The sequence below is a fragment of the Peromyscus maniculatus genome, chromosome 8, assembly GCF_049852395.1.
Source record: "Peromyscus maniculatus bairdii isolate BWxNUB_F1_BW_parent chromosome 8, HU_Pman_BW_mat_3.1, whole genome shotgun sequence".
In the NCBI taxonomy this organism is placed as follows: domain Eukaryota; kingdom Metazoa; phylum Chordata; class Mammalia; order Rodentia; family Cricetidae; genus Peromyscus; species Peromyscus maniculatus.
Window position 1 is genome coordinate 62,899,300 of NC_134859.1, and position 20,235 is coordinate 62,919,534.

Below are 20,235 nucleotides of genomic sequence, written 5' to 3' on the forward strand. Positions count from 1 at the left end.
TCATACAACCTATGACCACATAACGCACTTGCTGCTTTGCAATGATATCAAAATTCTAATGTGTCATGATTTTATAATTATTGTTTGTCTACCTGGGCCAATCTCAACATTATTTTTACTAAGAGAAATAAATGAAGAATACAGGAATGCAATCTTCATGTAATACAGTTATCTTCCACAGGCACACGTGTCATGCTCTTTTCAAATTTGCTACAAGTCAGAAATGTTCTAAACTGTCCTCTGATTTTTCCCACGACTGTGTACTTACACAGTTCATAAGCTCTTGATAATGAAAGCCACTTCAACTTTTTAAAGAATTGACTGTGAAACCCAAGCGGACATCCGGGCAAATTCCCATTCGCTTATCGGGCTCAACCGCTTTTGTCTGCGCGCACGTCACCTCGGGGCAAGTTCCCATCTCCGTCAATGGAGCTCACTTGCTTTGTCTTAGCCCCTCTGAGAATCATCGTCAGATTCAACTCAGATCGTTTCCCGAGGTTTTTGGCTTTTAAAATGCAGAGGCCACAGGACGTAGCATCGAAAGGTTTACACACCCAAGGTAAAAAAGCTCCAGGCACAGGTACAGTATCTGTGTCTTTCCCGGCAGCGTACACCCCAGTTTGCTATATGCCTACCCTTTTCTGTGGCTTCTCAGCACCACACTCCTAACACCAGAAGGGAGGGCGGGAAGCAGGCCTTGAGCTTCTGCCAAGGAGACCCGGGCCCTCTAAGGAACCCAGGAGTTTCTCTTCTCAGTGCCCCTGAGCGCATCCAACCGGGAGAAACTCAAGCGCGGGGTAGGAAGCAAGACTGAGGGGCCTCAGACCGAGCTTTTGGAAAATAGAAAAGTCTCGCTCTCTGCCCCTCAGCCTAACTTCCTTTATTTCCTCACAAGTTTCTCAAACTTCGGGCTTGCATCCTGGAAAAATGTACGGGGCGGGGGTGGGGAACCTATGTTGCCCGGGACTCCTCGCCTTCTCCCGCCTCTAGCCCTGGCGGCGGCGGCCCTGCACTTCCGGCGACCTCTGACGCCTCAGCCTAAATAAAGCCTCGGCCTCCCTGGCTTCTCACTCCCCAGCCTGACCCTAACTCCCCCATCACTCACTGCCTGCCCGGGACCGCCATCTTGTTCCCGTCTCCGCTGGACGTGGCCAACGCGGATGTGACGTTGACGCTGACGCGGGCACGCACACTTCCGGTGGCCGGGACTCGCCCCGCGGTGGGATCTGGTCCTGGAGTTGTTTGCACCAGGTGGGTGGCCGTGTCCTACCGCCGTGTTTTGTTTCGCCTGGGACTAGTGGTCTTGAAGTCGACGCTAGGAGGGGACGACAGAATTGGCCCGCGGAGGGCGATCCTGGGAAGAGCCGCCTCACCGGAAATAGATTAGAATCACAAATCCAACCGCGCGCACCTGCTGAATCCGGAGCGGGCGGGGGCGGGGCCGGCAATCTGAATTTTAATGAGTTTCCAAAAGGCTAATCACAGACCGGGGGATTTGTTTTCCTTCTGACCTGTTCACTGTAGCTAGTTCTGGGTAATTAGAGAACGAAAAGCAGTAGTGCACCAATGAGAGCTGATTATTTTCTTCGAACAGGGTCTTGCTGTATGACCCCCACTTCCTAGAACTCAAGATCCTCCTGCCTGGAGTTGCTGGCCCTAGCCGAGAACTGAAATTATTTTAACATTATTGTTGGTGGTGCCACTAGGCATAGGGAACAGTGTCATATCTGATACGTTTTTGCATCTTTGAGACCGTCATGGTGTGTAGTCCAGAATAGCCTCTTGCCTCAGCCTCCTGAGGGATGGTAATCCGTCTCAGGTTTGCCACCTCATTAAAAACAGCCGGACGGTGGTGGCACACGCCTTTAATCCCAGCACTCGGGAGGCAGAGGCAGGCAGATCTCTGTGAGTTCGAGGCCAGCCTGGTCTACAAAGCGAGATCCAGGAAAGGCGCAAAGCTACACAGAGAAACCCTGTCTCGGAAAAACAAACAGACAAACAAACAAACAAAAACCCTGGCCACATTTCATCTGTGCATACACCATTCTAAACTAGTTGTAGAACAGTTTAAGAGACCAATTACAAAAAGGCTGTTACGTCTGTACAATTGTTTCTCCCTTTTTTTTTTTTCTCTCTCTCTCATGTACTTGGAAGTTTTATGAACATGTGAAATGGTAGCATTAGGAAGTGACCCTGACGTCTAGGTTTATGTTTCAAAGGGAGGACACTTACCAAGCATACTAAAAGCCCTGGGTTTGAACTCCCAACACTGCAAAAGAGAAGAAAATGACCCTCTAGTCATTCCTGTTTTGGTATAACTGGCTTTGTTTTGAAAGGCATAATATGCCTTTTATAAAATCTTTTTACTTTTAACCTATTTGTGATATGTTTATGTTGGATTTCTTGCTGATAACATATAGGCAAGTCTTCCTTTTTATGCGTACTGTCTGATAACCTCATTTTAATTAGAATGTTTAAACTATTTTCATTAAGGTGATTATAAACACACCTAATACTTGTTTCCCATTTTTCTCACATGTTCTTTGTTCACCACCCGCTCCCAAGCACTATTTTGCCTTGTTGTGGGTTATTAGAGAAGATCTTGTAATTGAATTTATGGCCCAACCTTCATTTGTATTAGCCATACTACTGTAGACCAGGCTAGCTCTGCTTCCCAAGTGCTGGGATTAAAGGCTTGCATCATAACCACCTGGCAAAGTATACATATTTTAAGAAGATCAGATATTCTTAGTTAGTAGACCCCATTTTCGTTATGAAATAACCTCATTTCTCCTAACAGTCCTTGCTCTGAAATCTTTGTATGATCTAGCTAGTCTAGTTTTCTTTTTACATTAACTAGAAAAATTGAAAAGATGTACAAGAATGAAAAATAATTGCATATTCTATATGACAGATGTAATCATGGTAATGTATATGAATATCCATCTAGTCTAACTTAAATGATGACATCATATTGATGGAAGAATGGGAGGTATTTATGTACAAATGTACACACACACTTGAAGCCTTGGGAAGAAGCTATGTTTTTTGTATGACATATTGGGAGGTTAATGGATATTGCCTAAATTGGAAGTATAAAGAATGTATCCACACACCCATGTTATGTGGCAATATAGAGGTAAATATCAAAATTATAGCTGACATGCAGATTGACAAACTGCCCTGCAGTCAGAGAGTAAACCTGTTAAGGACTTGCTGCATGTGGCCTCTGGAAGACGCTCAGCTGTTGTTTTTAATCTAAGTTGTTCTATTACCAATAAGGACTCGGGAGTCAGAGATTGTGGTGAAAGAGATCAAAGAAGTGGTGGAGGAGTGACCAGCTGACCTCCCCCCACTTTTTTCTTTTCTTTTTTTTTTCTTTTTTAACCAGAGGCCCAACAAGCATGTCTCATGTCTCTCCACACATCCCAGACCAAAACAGACCTCAAATCTCTAAGTCCCTCTTTCTTCCTTCCTGTGTCAATCTTTCTCCCTGCATCCTCTGCACTCTCTATGGCTAATTCTTGTCAACTAGTCTCTGGCTCCGCCTCCTGATCCAAGGTTAATTTTACTAACAGTCTTGGAGTTTCACAGTGCAATCAAATATCCTGAAACATTCAGCTCTGCCCTCATGATGTGAAGGTAGCCATAGACAACAGGGCTGAAGTTCCAACTAGACCTCTTAGAGAAACAGAGTCTCTTCTGCGTAGTCAGGGTTGGCCTAGAATGTACAGTTTTCCTGCCTGAGCCTCCTAATTTTGGGATTATACTGTGTGCTACCATGCTGGGCTTCCAAAGTGTAGTTTGCCATAGTGGACACTGGCCTAGGCTTTGCTGCTGTGCTGTTTGCCAACTCCCAAGGCTAAAAGAATGGGAAGCTCACTCTGAAATAAAGAAAATAGGGGTGAGGTGGGGCTGAGAACTTTCTGATCTTGGCGGGCCTTGTATAACAGGATGAGTCAACAGTCTGTGTTACTTTGCTTAAAACAAAAAAGTCAAGAGCAAAAAACTAAAGCACTCTGTCAAGGCTACATATCTCTTGCTGAAAAGATTGAATAGGGAGTTGGTTACGGAAGATTGCTCAGTGGGGAGCCTAGGATCCCAGATGATAAGAGCTTCTAAACTGGTGTCTTCTTTAATGTGCCATTGCCTTTGGAGCACTGTAATGTAAAGTCCTTGGTTTTCATGAACTAGTTTTGGCTTCTCAGGCACAATGGTGGAGAGGGTTCTTTGCTCATTTGGCACTCTGCTGTAACAGTGGTAATTGCTACAGGGACTCAAGAACACAGAGAAGCCACAGAGATGTTAGAACCCAAATCTGTGATCTTTAACTGGAAAAGCAACAGAGGCAGAAGTGAACTAATCCAGGAAAAGATAGCTTATCACCACCATACTCCTGAATGTATAACGATCTCCACTCTCTTGGTCTTCCTGGAGTAAGACTTGAGAAAATAGTCACGTGGAATTGAGAATAAGACAGCTGTGGGAACAGTAGCACCCAAACTGGAGGATTATCTGTGTCATCTTTTGACGTGGATGTTACTAATGGCACTGTCACTACTTGGGGCCCCAGCTTCTCAGGCTTACCTTCCTCCTCTGTACATACAACTTTTGCTGACTTGTGTAGGGGACTCTTCTGTTCCACCGGCCAGCTCCCAAATAACCACACAGAGACTTATTGTTAATTATAAATGCTCGGCTGATAGCTTAGGTGCTATAGAATATTATATTAAGATGTGTTGCATTTGTTTATGCTGTGGAACATTTGTTTTAATGATGCAAAGATGTGTTGCATTATTTTATGTTGCACTTGTTTAACTCTGTGAAGCTGTGTTACTTTGCCTGTCTAAAACACCTGATTGGTCTAATAAAGAGCTGAATGGCCAGTAGCAAGGCAGGAGAAAGGATGGTGAGGCTGGTAGGCCGGGAGAATAAATAGAAGGAAAAGTCTGGGAATAGGAGATCTATGAGTGAGATAAGGAGGAAGACTCAAGGGGCCAGCCATCTAGCTACACAGCAAGCCACAGAGTAAGAAGTAAAGAAAAGTATATAGGATAAAGATAAAGGCCCAGAGGCAAAAGATAGATGGGATAATTTAAGAAAAGCTGTCAAGAAACAAGTCAAGTTAAGGCCAGGCATTCATAAGAAAGAATAATACTTCATGTGTGTATTTATTTGGGAGCTGGGTAGCGGGCCCCCAAAGAGCAAGGATTAAAATTCAACCAACACTCAGGCTTGTTTCTAACTAGCTCTTAGAACTTAAATTAACCCATTTTTATTAATTTACTTGCTGCCCTGTGGCTCATGGCTTGTTACTTCACCTTGTGCACGTCCTGCTTCTTCTGCGTCTGGCTGGTGACTGCCATTCTTCATCTCAGAGAGCTCTCTCCCTGTCTGCAAGTCCTGCCTAACCTCTTCCTGCCTAGCTACTGACCATTTAGCTCTTTATTAAACCAATGAGAGCAACATATCTTCACACTGTACAAAAAGATGGTTCCACAGTATTGTAGTTTCTCAAAAGCAGTACACATCAGATCTTTTAATGCTCACCATCACTTTTTTTGCCTTTCTAAATACTTTTAAAGAAATGTCCCAGTTGCTATGTCTCAATTTTATTTATGTATGATTTAGGTACCTTTGGGAAGGGGAATGGAGGAAAGGGGAGTCATCTCTTTATATAGCCCAGGCTGGTCTAGAACTCAAGTCCTCCTGATTTAGGCTCCTTGGTGCTAGGATGACAGGGCTGCAGCCCCACCCCCAGCTACGTACATTTTATGTAAGTCTGCTTCACAGGTTGGCTTCATTTTAGTGGGTGGTGACCCCTAATTCAAACGGCAGTGGCTAGAGAGTCAGAATCACATGAAACAAAATTCCATCACCCAAAGAGGCCTCCTCAGTGAGGTCTGTGTGGCAAAGATAGGGGGTAAAATAGTAATTAATATTAACTTGAGTATGAGATAGTTTCTGAACTGCTTCAGGCAAAAGAAAACTGATCTTACTATATTCAATGAATTGACCTTGTCAGTTGAAAGTTTTATTTATTCAGGGCCTCACATATCCCAATGTTGCTAAAATTCCTTCCCTGGGAGAGATGTAAACACCTACCCCTTTCTCCTAAGGTTCCAATGACAAACAGGTACCATTCCACCAAAGGTCACCCTCGGAAACCAGTGAGTTTATTTGGCTTCCTTACATAGCATTGGTGTGAAGGTATGCTCATACCCATAGGCAGGAGCGTAGATGACCTTAAAGCAGCCACACTGGAAGTCTGCACCCAGCACAAGATGGTGATGCTCCCATGGCTGCACAGTTGAAGTCTCCTCCCCTAGACCTTTCCTGTCTACATGATATACTCCAGCTCCTACTGAAAGCCAGAATTAGGGCAGAATTACCAACAACTGATTGGTAGGGGTGGCTAGATACTCAGGTGGGAGTCACATCCCTCCCTGTGGCTACTTTGAGGGAATGTCAACAGGCTCAGCTGTGATGACCTTTGACAAGCAAACATGGCTGATCTGATAAAGACGGAGGCCCCAAGGATAGTCCTGTACAACACCTACGTTGGCTTCAAAGTTGCTATAGAGCCAAGGATAGGTTAGGGGTGTTTATAGAAATTGAGGAAAACTGTTGCTTTATTATATTTAGACAACGTAGGGAATAAGAGGCCAGTCACAAAAGATCATAATTTTGTATGATTCTTCTTATATTTGCCAGACAAGCAAATTCATAAAGAAAGTAGATTGGGGGCTATATGTGGTGGCATATGCCTTTAATCCCAGCACTCAGGAGATAGAGGATGGCAGATCTTTGTGAGTTCAAGGCTAACCTGGTCTAAATAGTGAGTTCCAGGCCATCCAGGGCCACATAGTAAGATCATACCTAGAAAAAAGAAAAAAAGTTAAAAAATAATAAAGAAAGTAGACTGGTGGCTACCTAAGGCAAGAATTGGAGGAAATGCTGGGTGTGGTGACGCACACCTTTCATCCCAGCATGTGGGAGGCAGAGGCAGGCAGATCAATGTGAGTTCGAGGCCAGCCTGGGCTACATGGTGGGTTCCAGGACAACCAGAGCTACTTAGTGAGACCCTGGCTCAAGAAAACAAAAATAAAAACAAAACAAATAATAAAAAGAGAGTGTGTGTGGAAAGTGAGGCGGAACTGATGGTGGGTATGGGGATTCTTATTGGGGTGGCAAAAATGTCCTAAAATTGCTACAGTGGCAGCACATTTCTGTGAACCTGCTAAAAGCTGCTGAACTGGATGCTTTAGATGAAGTAGACACCGTCGGAGGTAGAGTTCAATGAAGTTGTTGAAAAGCCAATAGGTGCTTTTGAACTTATGTATCAGAGTCTTACACTTGCTAAGCAAGCACACTACCTCTGAGCTACATCCCCAGCCCCTGGAGCCTTTTCAGGGTCCCTTATCAGTATCTTGACACTTTACACTGTTTCTGGACATGCTATTATTAGAAAATCAAAAAAGTAGTCTGGATCATCTACTATACCATGTTGTTTTGCTGTGTGCTATGAAGAGCCAACTAGGAAACCCAATTAAGATGGGGCTGGAGAGATGTCTCAGTGATTAAGAGCACTGGCTGCTCTTCCAGAGAACCTGGGTTTGGTCCCCAGAACCCATGTCAGATGGCTGACAACCACTGGTAACTCCAGGTAAAGGAGAAGCCAACACCTCCAATCTCTGCAGGCATTAGCATTCACATGCCCATACCCATACACAGATACACATATACACAAAATTAAAAATAAATAAATAATTTAAAAAATCCATTTAAGCACCAGTAGCTCAGGACACTTGCTGCCAGCTGACCCAGCAAGTTGTCCTCTGATTTCCCTGTGTGTACCGTGACACACCCACAAAAGAAACAACTAAATAAATATAATAATATTTTAATTTATAATAATTTAAAACTAAAACCCAAAATCCAATTGTTTCCATAGGAAATGAAAGACTGTGGATTCCTTCAAGGTTACTAGAGATCAGGTTTGATCAGGGGAGACCCCCTGAAAATCCTGGCTACAACATAAAGAAATAAACCAAGTGGCATATATTTTACCTGCTCAAACATAAAACAAAAAATCATCTTTGGCTGGCTTGTGTAAAACATATAGTCCATGCTGGTGTTAATGCAGATGTGTATGTTATCTTTGAAGGTTTGTGTGTTTTCAGAGCAATGGGACCAGACATTGGTCTAAGTCTGGTAAGTCTTTGTAAAACTATACACAGTAAGAACACTTATCAAGCAAGAATTACATTCACAATATCCAGTCCATCAGCACTTGGCACATTCAAAGAAAATACTTCATTATTAATCCATTTTGGTTAGTCCAAAGTTTTATACCTCATTAACCTTCTATCATAACTCAAGAAGTGTAACTATCTAGTCTTCAACTCCATCAACAACCCCAGAAGGATATAATATTACCTGAGTAAACAGAAAGTGCAGTGTAAGTTTTAGCATGAATCCTAAATGGTTTTATTAATAAGAACAAACCTGGAGCCAGGTATTGGGGTGTATTCTGGAAGATCAGAGAAACAGAACCAGCCACAGCTTTCTCACCTCGCCAATTCCTCAGCTGATGCTGTTTCCTCAGACTGGAAGTCTCTGAGTCCTCATCCAGAATGAATCTCAGCTGAACTGCTGCTCAAAAGCCTAAAAGCTTGATCAGGCTCTAGTTCCTGGTCCTCACCCTTATATACCTTTCTGCTTCCTGCCATCACTTCCTGGGATTCAAGGCATGAGTCACCATGCCTGGCTGTTTCCAGTGTGGCTTTGAATTTACAGAGATCCAGGTGGATCTCTGCCTCTGGAATGCTAGGATTAAAGGCATGTGCTACCACTTTTTTCTGGTCTCTATATCTAGTGGCTGTTCTGTTCTCTGACCCCAGATAAGTTTATTAGGGTGCACAATATTTTGGGGAACACAATATCACCACAATAAGTCACTTCCAAAACAACAGAATCATCTGGCTGCCTGGACCATCACTCAAGGTTCCTCTGCAACATTGGGACATTCAGTCTTCAGCCTATGGGCCAAGAATGTCTGGCAAACTTTTCCATGAAGCAGGAATTTTGAAGGACTGTCCCGCCATGTTTTTGGCAAAGTTTGGCAGTCTTTTTCCTTTGTGTCCTGCTTGTCCAGTTTGTACAGCATAAAGAAAGAGCAGTTTCTTTACCCAGTAGCTAACTTTGCCACAATGAAAGCAAATTCTATATGGAGTTTCTTCGATGTTCATCATCTTCTCTGAGGTAATTGGTGCTGCCAGGAGCAGACGTGTCTCATTGTCATGAAAAGCCTCAGGTTATTAAACATATTAAATGCTGTATTCTGTAGGTCTTCGAAGTGTTTGAAGATCACCTATCTATCTAAAATATATCTCTTGAACCTTAAAAACATACCTAATGTGACTACAAGTTTGATTATTATAGATGACTAACTACTAACCTGCATTTCTTAATTATCCTAAATAGTTTATAATAATAGCTTTCAAGAACTAGATCTCTACCTTACACTTTAAAATGAGCTGCATGGGTACAATGCCCTAAGCAAGAGTAGAAACATACATATGGTATAACAAAAATCACCTTAAATTTGTATCAATATACAAAAATCCATACCAATGTAAAATATTTGATGTTAATAGTTGTCTTTGAGCCGGGCGGTGTTGGCGGCGGCTCACGCCTTTAATCCCAGCACTCGGGAGGCAGAGGCAGGCGGATCTCTGTGAGTTCGAGGCCAGCCTGGGCTACCAAGTGAGTTCCAGGAAAGGCGCAAAGCTACACAGAGAAACCCTGTCTCGAAAAAAAAAAAAGTTGTCTTTTTATCCTATATTCCTATATCCTCACTAAACAATGACAAACACCCATAACCCACCAAATGACCAAAAACTACCCACCTCACCTCTTGGGAATGTGGGTGTTGTGTTCTCTAGACTGCTTCCTGTTATCTGTGGGTGAAGGTATCTTTAGGGAACCTGAAAAAATTGAGATAATGGTCAAGTCCTAAGAAAACTAGCTGTAACATTTGTGTCTAGTCTTGGCACAATAGGAAAGTGCAAGGATTATCTGTAGTCCTGGTTAGAATAGTCTGTGAGGCTGGACCATCTCAGCCAGCAGCCTGCAAGCTGTTTTGGATTCAGAACTCACAGAAATTGCAACAGAGGCACTTTGAGAAGCTGGATCACCTGGGTCACTCATTTTCATTGGTGTCTGGTCCCATTGCTCTGAAAACACACAAACTTTCAAAGATAACATACATATCTGCATTAACACCAGCATGGTCTATATGTTTTACACAAGCCAGCCAAAGATGATTTTTTGTTTTATGTTTGAGCAGGTAAAATATATGTCACTTGGTTTATTTCTTTATGTTGTAGCCAGGATTTTCAGGGAGTCTCCCCTGATCAATCCTGATCTCTAGTAACCTTGAAGGAATCCACAGTCTTTTATTTCCTGTGGCTCATGATGGCCTTTAACTCCAGCTCCAGAGATTTGATGTCTTCTTCTGGTCTCCACTGGCAGCCACCCCGATCCTCTCACAGTAAGCTTGTACACACAGAGACACACAAGCATACCAATTAAAGTGTCTTTTCCCCCATGAAGAGATAAATCTGTTGTTTTTATACTTTTAGCAAACCCAACTGAGATGCTTCCTTTCCAGGGTTTCATTAGTGAACTGCCCACCTTGCAAATGGACAGCTCACTCATTCCTTAAGCCTGTTTCCTCACTTATAAAGTGGTGATGGTATAAGAATCACCAACTTTATTGGGAGAATCTTAAGTGAGTTGGTATGCAATCATGCTCCGAACATACTAAGTGTCATGGAAAGGGTTGGGAATGTAGCCCAGTTGGTAGAGTGCTCACCTAGCATGCACAAAACACTGGGTTCAATCCCCAGCACCCCAAAAACCAGGCAGGGTGATAAATGTGTGCCTGTAACCTCAGCATTTAGAAAGTTGAGGCAGAAGATTCAGGAGTTCAAGGTCATCTTCAGCTACCTTACGAGTTCTAGGCCAGCCTATACTACATGTGACCCTATCTCAAAATTAATGAAGCTGGGGATGGTGGCCAAGTCTTTAATCCCAGCCCTCTAGAGGCAGAGGCAGGCCTGTCTCTATGAATTTGAGGCCATCCTGTTCTACAAAGCAAGTTCTAGGTCAGTCATGCTTACATAGAGAGACACTGTCTCAATTTTTTTTTTAATGATAAAATAAAATGTGGGAGTTGGAAAGAGATCTGAGCAGTTGAGAACACTGGCTGCTCATCCAGGGGAAGAGTTCAACTCTTAGCACCCTCATGGCCCCTCATGTGTGGCTGTGATTCCAGTCCCAGAAAGATATGACGCCCTCTTCTGGCTTTCTCCAGCACTACATGCACATGATGTGCAGATATTCATTCATGCAAACACTCATACACGTAAAATAAAACCAAATACAAAGAAGAAAAGTGAAAATATAAGAAATCTATTACACTAAACCATAGTAAATGGGATTCCCACAACCACAATAAAAACAACCTCTCTGACACTCTTCTTTCTGGCTGCCTACACCACCATCTGTATTCACATTTATTCTGAACCACTGGATATACAACTATCAGTTTAATATCTTCAAGAACACTGTTGCTAGAAATGTTGCTGCAAATGCCTGAAAATGCCTCCAATACAAAGTGGCCAAGAGAGGTAACGCTGGTCATGAGCTCATCTGAGACAAGCTAGCTGGTTGTCATCTAATCAACAAAGGGTAAAGGGCTGCCAATCTCCACTTATAAGGCACTCAGGACACATCACAATCTGTCAGCTTAAGAAAGAAAATAAAGTTTAATTTCCCAAATTTTATTAAAAATGGACTTTGTCATCAGATATCTTATTGCAAAGATGAAATCTCACAACATGCCAATAAAGCTTGCTGTAATAACAAGCTTTGAATGGATATAAATTCTTTTGTAGTTATAGGACTTGAGAAGTTTTTGTTATTAAAAACTGATGTTTTCTTTATTCTGTGAGTCATGGACAAACATTTTCTCATAAAATGATTTTCTGTGACCAGGCACATGCTTATCCACACTCAGGAGTTCAAAGCCAGCCTGGGCTACATATCCAGTTCCAGACTAGCCTCAGAAATATATAGAGACTCTTTCTCAAACAAACAAACAGTAATGTAAAATGGCTTTTAGACTGTTAAGAAAAGGAGAAACAAAGAAGGGATGGAGAGGGAGTGTTTAGATAGTTTTTGAAAAATTCTAAAAACAGTTCCACGTCCACTTCTTAAAATCTTTATTATTTGGTACTCTTTTGATGTAAAAGCTGCCATTTCTCCACTCAGGCCCTCCAGTATCCTTTATTTTCCTATTTAAAGGAATGAGAAGTAACTTCTCAAACAGCCACAGTAGTCGAAGGTCCTATAGAAAGCTCAAACTAAAAGGGAGTTTTCAAATATGTTCCATTACATATTCAGGTATGTTTGGTTATGATCACCATAACTGCATACTCTTTAAATTTCTCTTTAGGTAGCACTTTTGGTTTTAGAGAGTGCTGAGGTGAATGTCTGGGAGCAGAACGTGTCAATGGGGCATCCCTTTTCAGTTGGAAATATTTCATTATTAACAGTATAGGACACAATCAACACATCCTAAATATAGTATCAGTCCTTAGCTTTCCTCTGTCAATGATTTCTCCGTGAATGTTGTATGAATAGAGGTATCGCTCTTCTTGGGCAATGGAGGTAAAATAGATCTACTTTGTTTGTTTAGCTCCATAAGAGTCAAATTAATGTGTAACCAGTGGTACAGGATTTCAATAACAAGATTGCCAAATCTCCATACTTCAGTTCGAGAATGATCTGTATCAAGAAAAGGAAAAGTTAGTATGGATAATATTGTACTTTAGTTATTAAGAAATAAATTAAAATATGATTAAAATTCATTAACTATGTTGTAAATCAAAATCATAGCAATATCTTGTTTATATATTTAATTATAAGAGATAGGTAGAAATTGATATTTTCATGTAATGGAATAATACATAGCAGTTAACGCTAAAATAATTATACACACACACGTAACATGTAGAATCTTATACATATTTGTGTATAACTCTTAAAAGTTTAAAAACCGCCGGGCGGTGGTGGCGCACGCCTTTAATCCCAGCACTCGGGAGGCAGAGCCAGGCGGATCTCTGTGAGTTCGAGGCCAGCCTGGGCTACCAAGTGAGTTCCAGGAAAGGCGCAAAGCTACACGGAGAAACCCTGTCTCGAAAAACCAAAAAAAAAAAAAAAAAAAAAAGTTTAAAAACCTGTAAGTTTTATGAATTCATAAAGATATAGTAAAAGGAAACCAGGCAGTGGTGGTGCACACCTTTAATCCTGGCACTCAGGAGGCAGAGGCAGGCAAATCTCTGAGTTCAAGGCCAGCTTGATTTACAGAGCAAGTTCCAGAATGGCCAGAGCTACACAGAGAAACCATGTTTTGAAAAACCAAAAGGATAAACAAACAAACAAAAAAAAGATATAGTAAAATAAATGAATAAATGATAAGCACCAAACTCATGATCACATCGTGAGAAAGGAGAACAGGACCAGAAGAGGTAGAGAGTTTTGACTGTTCCTATTACAGTTCGTGTCTTTAGAAACACCAGACTCAGATGGGCATGGTGATATTGGTGACATCCCTGTAATACCAGCCGCCTGGCAGGCCGAAGCAGGAAGATCGCTAGTTTGAGGTTAGTCTAGGCTAGATAATAATTTTGAGCAGGCCTGGGCAACTAGTGAGACCCCATTGTAAACTAAAATTAAAAAGGGTTGAGGATGTAGCTGAGTAAGTAGGAGAGCACCTGCCAAGCACGAAATAAGCCTAGGTCACTCCCCAGCATTGTAAAACGCAGTAAAATGAACCTAATCCAAACACGGCATGTTAAGGTTGGATACTAGATATTATTACATAATGAATACACAGTGCTTATTATTTGTACTATTATATTTGAGACATTTAAGGAATTGCTCAATATCCTTAGACATCAGGGAAATGCAAATCAAAATGACTCTGAAATATTCTTTAATTAAAATTTGTTTCAAGACACGTAGTTACTGCCCACTATTGAAAACTGTTAGCTGCCATTCCTAAAGAGTCCAGGAGGCCAGGCGGTGGTGGCGCACGCCTTTAATCCTAGCACTTGGGAGGCAGAGCCAGGCGGATCTCTGAGAGTTTGAGGCCAGCCTGGGCTACCAAGTGAGTTCTAGGAAAGGAGCAAAGCTACACAGAGAAACCCTGTCTCGAAACACCCCCCCCCCCAAAGTCCCAGGAGCCAATGATTAATATTTAGATAGAATGGTCCAATGGACAGAGTACCTTAGCATTGAACAGGTCTGAGTTCTAATTTTGGCTCTATCCCAACTAATTTTGTGACCTTAAACAGATTTGCTTGCTCTGAGCCTGTCTATCATTTTGTAAAACAGGAACACTTTAGGATTATTATGAGAAAATACACACAAAAATCTGACTTTCCAGTGCCTGTCACCACAGGTTGAGTTTTATTCATCATTGTTGTTCCTAATCTAACTCAGAGCAGACCCGGATAAAGACCTGCTGATTTGAGTTGAACAAACCATTATATACTCACATTAAACTGTGTGAGAGTGTTGAATACCACTACCCAAGAGTATCTTAACCATAATCTCAATTATCTACTAGAATTTTAAAACATTTTTATTAAATTTTGTTTACTGATGTGTGTGTGTGTGTGTGTGTGTGTGTGAGAGAGAGAGAGAGAGAGAGAGAGAGAGAGAGAGAGAGAGAGAGAGAGAGAGAGTGTGCATGTGTGTATATGTGCATGCACATGTGTGCCATAGCATCTGTGTGTAGACCAGAACTTGCAGGAGTTCTCTTTCCAACATGTGTGGCCCAGGGATCAAGCTTAGCTTGCCAGGCTTGGTGACAGGAACCTTTACTCACGGAGCCATCTTTCCCACAGACCCCAGAACATAGTTTATTTCCTTGTCTTCTACCGATACAAGGGGCAAGTTTCCCTGAATTGGGCTTGGCTTTATCATGCTTTGAAGGCACCTCTTCAAGCTAAGGTGCAAGTATATGACAGGGAAGGCCCATGCGATGAGGAACCATTCACAAGTTTTCATTTTTATTTGAAGCTGACTTCAAAACATGTGGATGCAATGAATTTCCTAATGTCCTCTTTTCATACACCCCCCCCAAGCACTGCTTTTTCTCATTCAATTGTAAGTGTTCAATAAATGCTGAATTGAAACAACATTAAATTAAGGAATAATTTAATTTCTTTATTTCAAGTCCTAAAAGTTTTTCCAGATTACAGCTCAATAATATTAGTGACAATTATGAATAAAACCAAGAACAGATGCTACTTGTGAGAACACATTAGAAATATCTGATTCATCTCACTTTAGGGTAATTCTAGACCAATAAAAATACCAACTTAAAACACTGAGGGCGAATTTGTTATCATTGATCCTTCTTTGTGCTAATTAGCTTCCTGGAAACTTTACAAAGAGATATTACAGATTTCCAAAGATTACTCTGATTATCTTAATGTCCCAGTGTTATGAATCTAAATTAAATAAAAGCAAAGTTCATCTCGGGACACTCCTAAGTACCCATCTCAACTAATTTTCTGAGATAAAACAGCTTCCACAGCTTGGTTCCCAAATCCTCCACGAGTGCTCAGCTCCATCAGTGGCTGTTGGTGATCTTGGCTGAACACCGAAGTGTGCACACCCCCCTGTCTGTAACACCATTAAACCAGTCACCATCTCCATGGTGATTCAAGGGTAGGAGGGTGGAGAGAGAACGCTCCCTTTCACAAGCCCCTGTCGCTAACTTCCTGTTTTATTGTTACCAGGGACAAAAGCTTGGAACCTGTCGGGGAGGTAGTTCCTGTCCCCTGTCATTTCCAGAGATGGATGGGTTTACAGGGGCCCCTAATGAGTCCTCTAAGGGAGCCTTCTGCAGCTACTGGGAACATTACCACTGGCTGCCACTGCCCTCTTGTGGCAGACAGGTGCCTGATCGTCACAGGTTGGCAGACACCCCACATCTACCATCAAGGCAATTTTCAAGGAGTCTACTTTTATTTCTTCTATGAATCTATGAAACTATGAACATTTTGATTTGCCTTAGCAATGCCTACAGCATTTTTTAAAAATTACATTTAAGCTATAGGGATTTCAGAGTAAGCCTTTGACTATGTACAGGGATGTATTGAGAAAGCTTTTATTATGGTATTTTTAGGTCCCACTTTAATCAAACTTTTAATTACACAAGGAATTCATTATGCTGGAAACATTAGACTATAAAAAGCATGTTTTAAAATTAAACCTCAATTTGTGGATCTCTGCTTTACCACTGGATTAATTAAGCCAAATCCTCCGGGAAGCATAGACAATTAGTAAAAACAGGCAAAGCCAAGAGAATGAAGTACCAACTTCAAGCTCAAAAGCTGAACGGCTTCCTCCAGCTCCCGACCAGGCCAGGGCCAGAGGTAGTTCTCGAATGTTCTCCTTCTCCATCAGCTCCTTCAGTGCGGTTTCTCTGTTTCTGTTGCTTCACACTCCCTGAGTCATTTTAAAATTTACTCATTTAGAATTACTGCTGGACACAGTAAGCTAAAGGTCTGTCCAGGAACGTACACCGGAAGGAGATGTGCGTGCAGATTTCAGCTCTATTTTCACATGGGCAGGGGAACTTGGTGATGACAGCTGGGCGCTGTGGATTGACTGTCGTCCCAAAGGCAGACACCTCCCGGGCCTAACAGGAACGGATCGGTGTTGAACAGGGAGGAAATCTTGTTTTTTGACTTATAGCTGAGGTGGAAGTTTGTTCCAGGACAGATAACGAGTTCTGAAAGCGCAGAGTTCCACTCCCACTGCGAGCACGATTGCTGTACAACAGCACCCACTCTGCACTTTTTTTTTTAAACAACGTAGCCATAAACCAAATGTGTCAATATCGGTCAGTGTAATTTTTTAAATAATATTTTTACTGATTATTTGGGAATTTCACATCCTGAGCCCCCAGCACACGCACTTCCCAGGCCTCTCAGGTCTGCCCACCCCTGCCCTTTTGATCCTCCACCCTCCCCGAAAAAAGAAGAAAAAGAAAAAAGAAGCAAGCAAGCGAACAAACGAACAAACAAAAGAACAAGTCCAATTTGTGTTGTCCATACATTCACTGGAGTGCAGTTAAACTCCCGGTGGTCAGCCCCTTAAAGAGAACTGAGTCCTCCCCGCCCAGCCCCAGCCCCCAAGCCATCAGTTGTGGAGAGCTACACTTCAGCATCCTTATTACAATTTTCTAAAAAAGATTATTTATTTATTTATTTATTTATTTATTTATTTATTTATTTATTTATTTATTTATTATGTATACAGTGTTCTGCCCTTATGTCTAACTGCAGGCCAGAAGAGGGCACAATATCTCATTACAGATTGTTGTGAGACACCATGTGGTTGCTGAGAATTGAACTCAGGACCTCTGGAAGAGCAGCCAGTGCTCTTAACCTCTGAGCCACCTCTCCAGCCCCCTTTATTACAATTTTTAAGAGTTCTCTTCTATGGCTTTCTGCTTAGGTTGTTACTTTTTTGGGGGTTGTTACAGAAGCCTTTTAAGTTCCTCTTTCTCAATTTTGAGTCTGCTGTCATCAATACCATGGCAAAAATAGCTCCCTTGCCCTGTCCAATCAGTGGGAGCATGGATCATGGGCTTACACATGGTTTCTGGCCACAGCACAGACCACGGACATCCACATGGTCTCCAGCATCAGTATGTGCCATGGACCCCAGCATGGTCTCCAGTGGCCGTACAGACCATGGATATCAACACAGCCCTCTGCCACAGCATGGGCCATGGACACCACCGTAGCTCTCAGCAGCAGCTCAGGCCAAGGATATCAAAATGGCTTCAGGTGGCAGCACAGGCCTTCACATCCACATGGCCCTTGGCGGCAGCACAGCCCGTAGATATCATCATAGTTTCAGGCTGCAGCACAGATCATGGACATCCGTGTGGCCTTCAGTGGTGACACAGACCCTGGCCGCAGTGGGACTGTTGACCCAGACGTGGCCTTTGGTGGCAGTATGGACCCAGACATCGCCATGACCTCAGGTGGCAGTGCAGGCCACTCATATCACTATGGCTCAGTCAGTGTAATTTATCTTTACAGAAATTCATGGTTCAGTGAAGAAACTTCCAACCTTTAAGTAACATACCCTGGTCAAAACCGCTTCTATGCTCCCTTTGTGGCAAAACATCCAAAGAACTTTCTTCACTTCTCTCTTTGTAAATCATCTGTGGTCATTTGAATGTAATTGGCCCCCATAAGCTCATTGGAAGTGGAACTATTAGAGGTGTGGCCTGTTGGAGGAAATGTATACTGTGGGGCTTTGAGGTCTCCCATGCTCAAGCTATGCCCAGTGTCTCAGACTAATTCTTGTTGCCTGCAGGTAAAGATGTAGGACTCTCAGCCCTTTCTCCAGCACCATATCTGCCTGCATGCTGCCATGTCCCACCATGATGATGATGGACCTGACCTCTGAACTGTAAACCATCCAATTAAATGTTTTCCTTTATAAGAGTTGTTGTGGTTACTGTATCTCTTCACAGTAACAGAAACCCTAGCTAAGACAGAAGTTGGTACCAGGGACTGAAGTATTGCTGTGGTAGGCCTGGCCATGTTTTTGTTTGGAGGAATGTGAACTTTGGGTTAGGAAAGCAGTGGAATGCTTTAAGTGCTGTTTAATGGGCCTTACTAGTAGGAACATGGAAGACAGTGGTGCTGAGGATGATTTGAACTGTGGGGCAGGGGCTGGCTCAAGAGGTTTCAGAAGAGAAGAATATTAATATGTGGCCTAGAGATCATTCTTGTAATATTTTGGTGAAGAATATAGCTGCTTTTTGCCCTTGTCTAAACAGTCTGCCTGAGGCTAGAGTGAAGAGATTTGGATTAATTCCCCTGGCAAAGGAAATCTTGAAACAGCCTAGTATTCACTCTGTTGTGTGGTTATTACTAGTCACTCTTCTACAGATTTATAATGAAAAGGAACAAGATGAACAAGGAAAAATACAAAATGTACAATTTGAGGAAAAAGGAGCACCAGGAAGTGGATTGGAGCTAAGTCCTGTGTTCAAGGAGATAAGCAGACTAAGAAATAGAAAACAGGGAGTGGTGACCTCAGGGCAAGATCTCACCCAGCTAAGATTTCAACTTGTGAAAAGAAATTAAAAGAAACATTTAGAGCCAGGTGTGTGGTACACATCTTTAATCCCAACATTCTGAAGACATAAGCAAGCAGATCTCTAAGTGCAAGGCCGGCCTGGTCTGCAGGTCAAGCTCCAGGACAGTCAAGCTTAGGTAGTGAAGGAAACCATGAGAAGTAGAAAGCCTGTGAAGATGTAATTGAACCAGGGGGTCATGTTCCAGCCTAGGCAAGCAGCTGAACTTGGCAGCTTTGGCTACATGTTTCTGGCTTTAGAGTCAAGGATAGAAGAAAGGGGTTAAGGAATCTTCCTCCATGACTAAGGAAAGCCACTGAGGCCAGGCATGTGTCAGGGTGTCCCTGAATATCCCAGAGAGGCCATTGTGTGAAGCTGTGAAGGAGAAGCCTGATTGACTTGGAGACCTCAAGATGTTAGAGATGCCAGAGTCTTGGGATACCTGCTGAGAAAAGCTGCTAACGGAGTGGAACCAGCCCAAGAGAAAAAAGTGTGTTGCAGTCAACAAAGCTGAAAGGAGTTGGAGATTTGACGAGCATTTTGACATCAGACATGGAGATGCAGAGTTTGGAGTTTGCTCAGCTGTTTTTTGGTCTTGCTTTTGTCCAGTATTTCCTCATTATGCTGCCTTCCCTATGTTTTGGAACAGTAATGTATATCCTGTTCCATTGTATGTTGGAAGTATGTGATCTGTTTTTTTAAATTTCAGTTTTATAGGGGATTATGGTTAAGAGACTGCATGAATCTTAGAAGAGACTTTGACCTTTGGACTTTAAAATATTGTTGAGACTGTGATAGACTATGAGGAATTTCGAAACTGGACTAAATGCATTTTACACTATTGTACTGTTACAAGCTTATGGGGGCCAGGGAGTGGAATGTGGTAGTTTGAATGTATTGGCCCCCATAAGCTCACTGGGAGTGGCACTATTAGGATGTATAGCTTTCTTGGAATAGGTGTGGCCTTGTTAGAGGAAGTGTGTCAC

At 42.4% G+C, this 20,235-nt stretch overlaps 2 protein-coding genes and 1 long non-coding RNA gene across 9 annotated transcripts in view; 1 reads left to right on the forward strand and 2 right to left on the reverse strand.

Annotated features, from left to right (window-relative positions):
* The window catches only part of Nsrp1 (nuclear speckle splicing regulatory protein 1), a 33,996-nt gene extending 32,749 nt beyond the window's left edge, over window positions 1-1,247 (reverse strand). Inside the window, exon 1 of one of the 3 annotated variants that reach the window (XM_006977426.4) lies at window positions 1,106-1,247. In XM_006977426.4, coding sequence (XP_006977488.1) covers window positions 1,106-1,125 — 20 coding nt within the window. In that variant the 5' untranslated portion in view covers window positions 1,126-1,247. Of the gene's footprint in view, window positions 1-268 lie in introns of all 3 variants that reach the window. The other 2 variants (XM_042282423.2, XM_006977427.4) reach the window with 2 other exon arrangements.
* LOC143274434 (uncharacterized) lies at window positions 1,115-18,609 on the forward strand. The gene is made up of 2 exons (XR_013053056.1): window positions 1,115-1,251; window positions 18,481-18,609. It is a non-coding gene; the product is annotated as an uncharacterized LOC143274434 (long non-coding RNA).
* Window positions 12,274-20,235, reverse strand: part of Efcab5 (EF-hand calcium binding domain 5) — a 133,953-nt gene continuing 125,991 nt past the window's right edge. For all 5 annotated transcript variants that reach the window (XM_076577575.1, XM_076577577.1, XM_076577576.1 and 2 more), the window contains exon 23: window positions 12,274-12,855. In XM_076577575.1, the coding sequence (XP_076433690.1) occupies window positions 12,665-12,855 (191 nt within the window). In that variant the 3' untranslated portion in view covers window positions 12,274-12,664. The remainder of the gene's footprint in view (window positions 12,856-20,235) is intronic.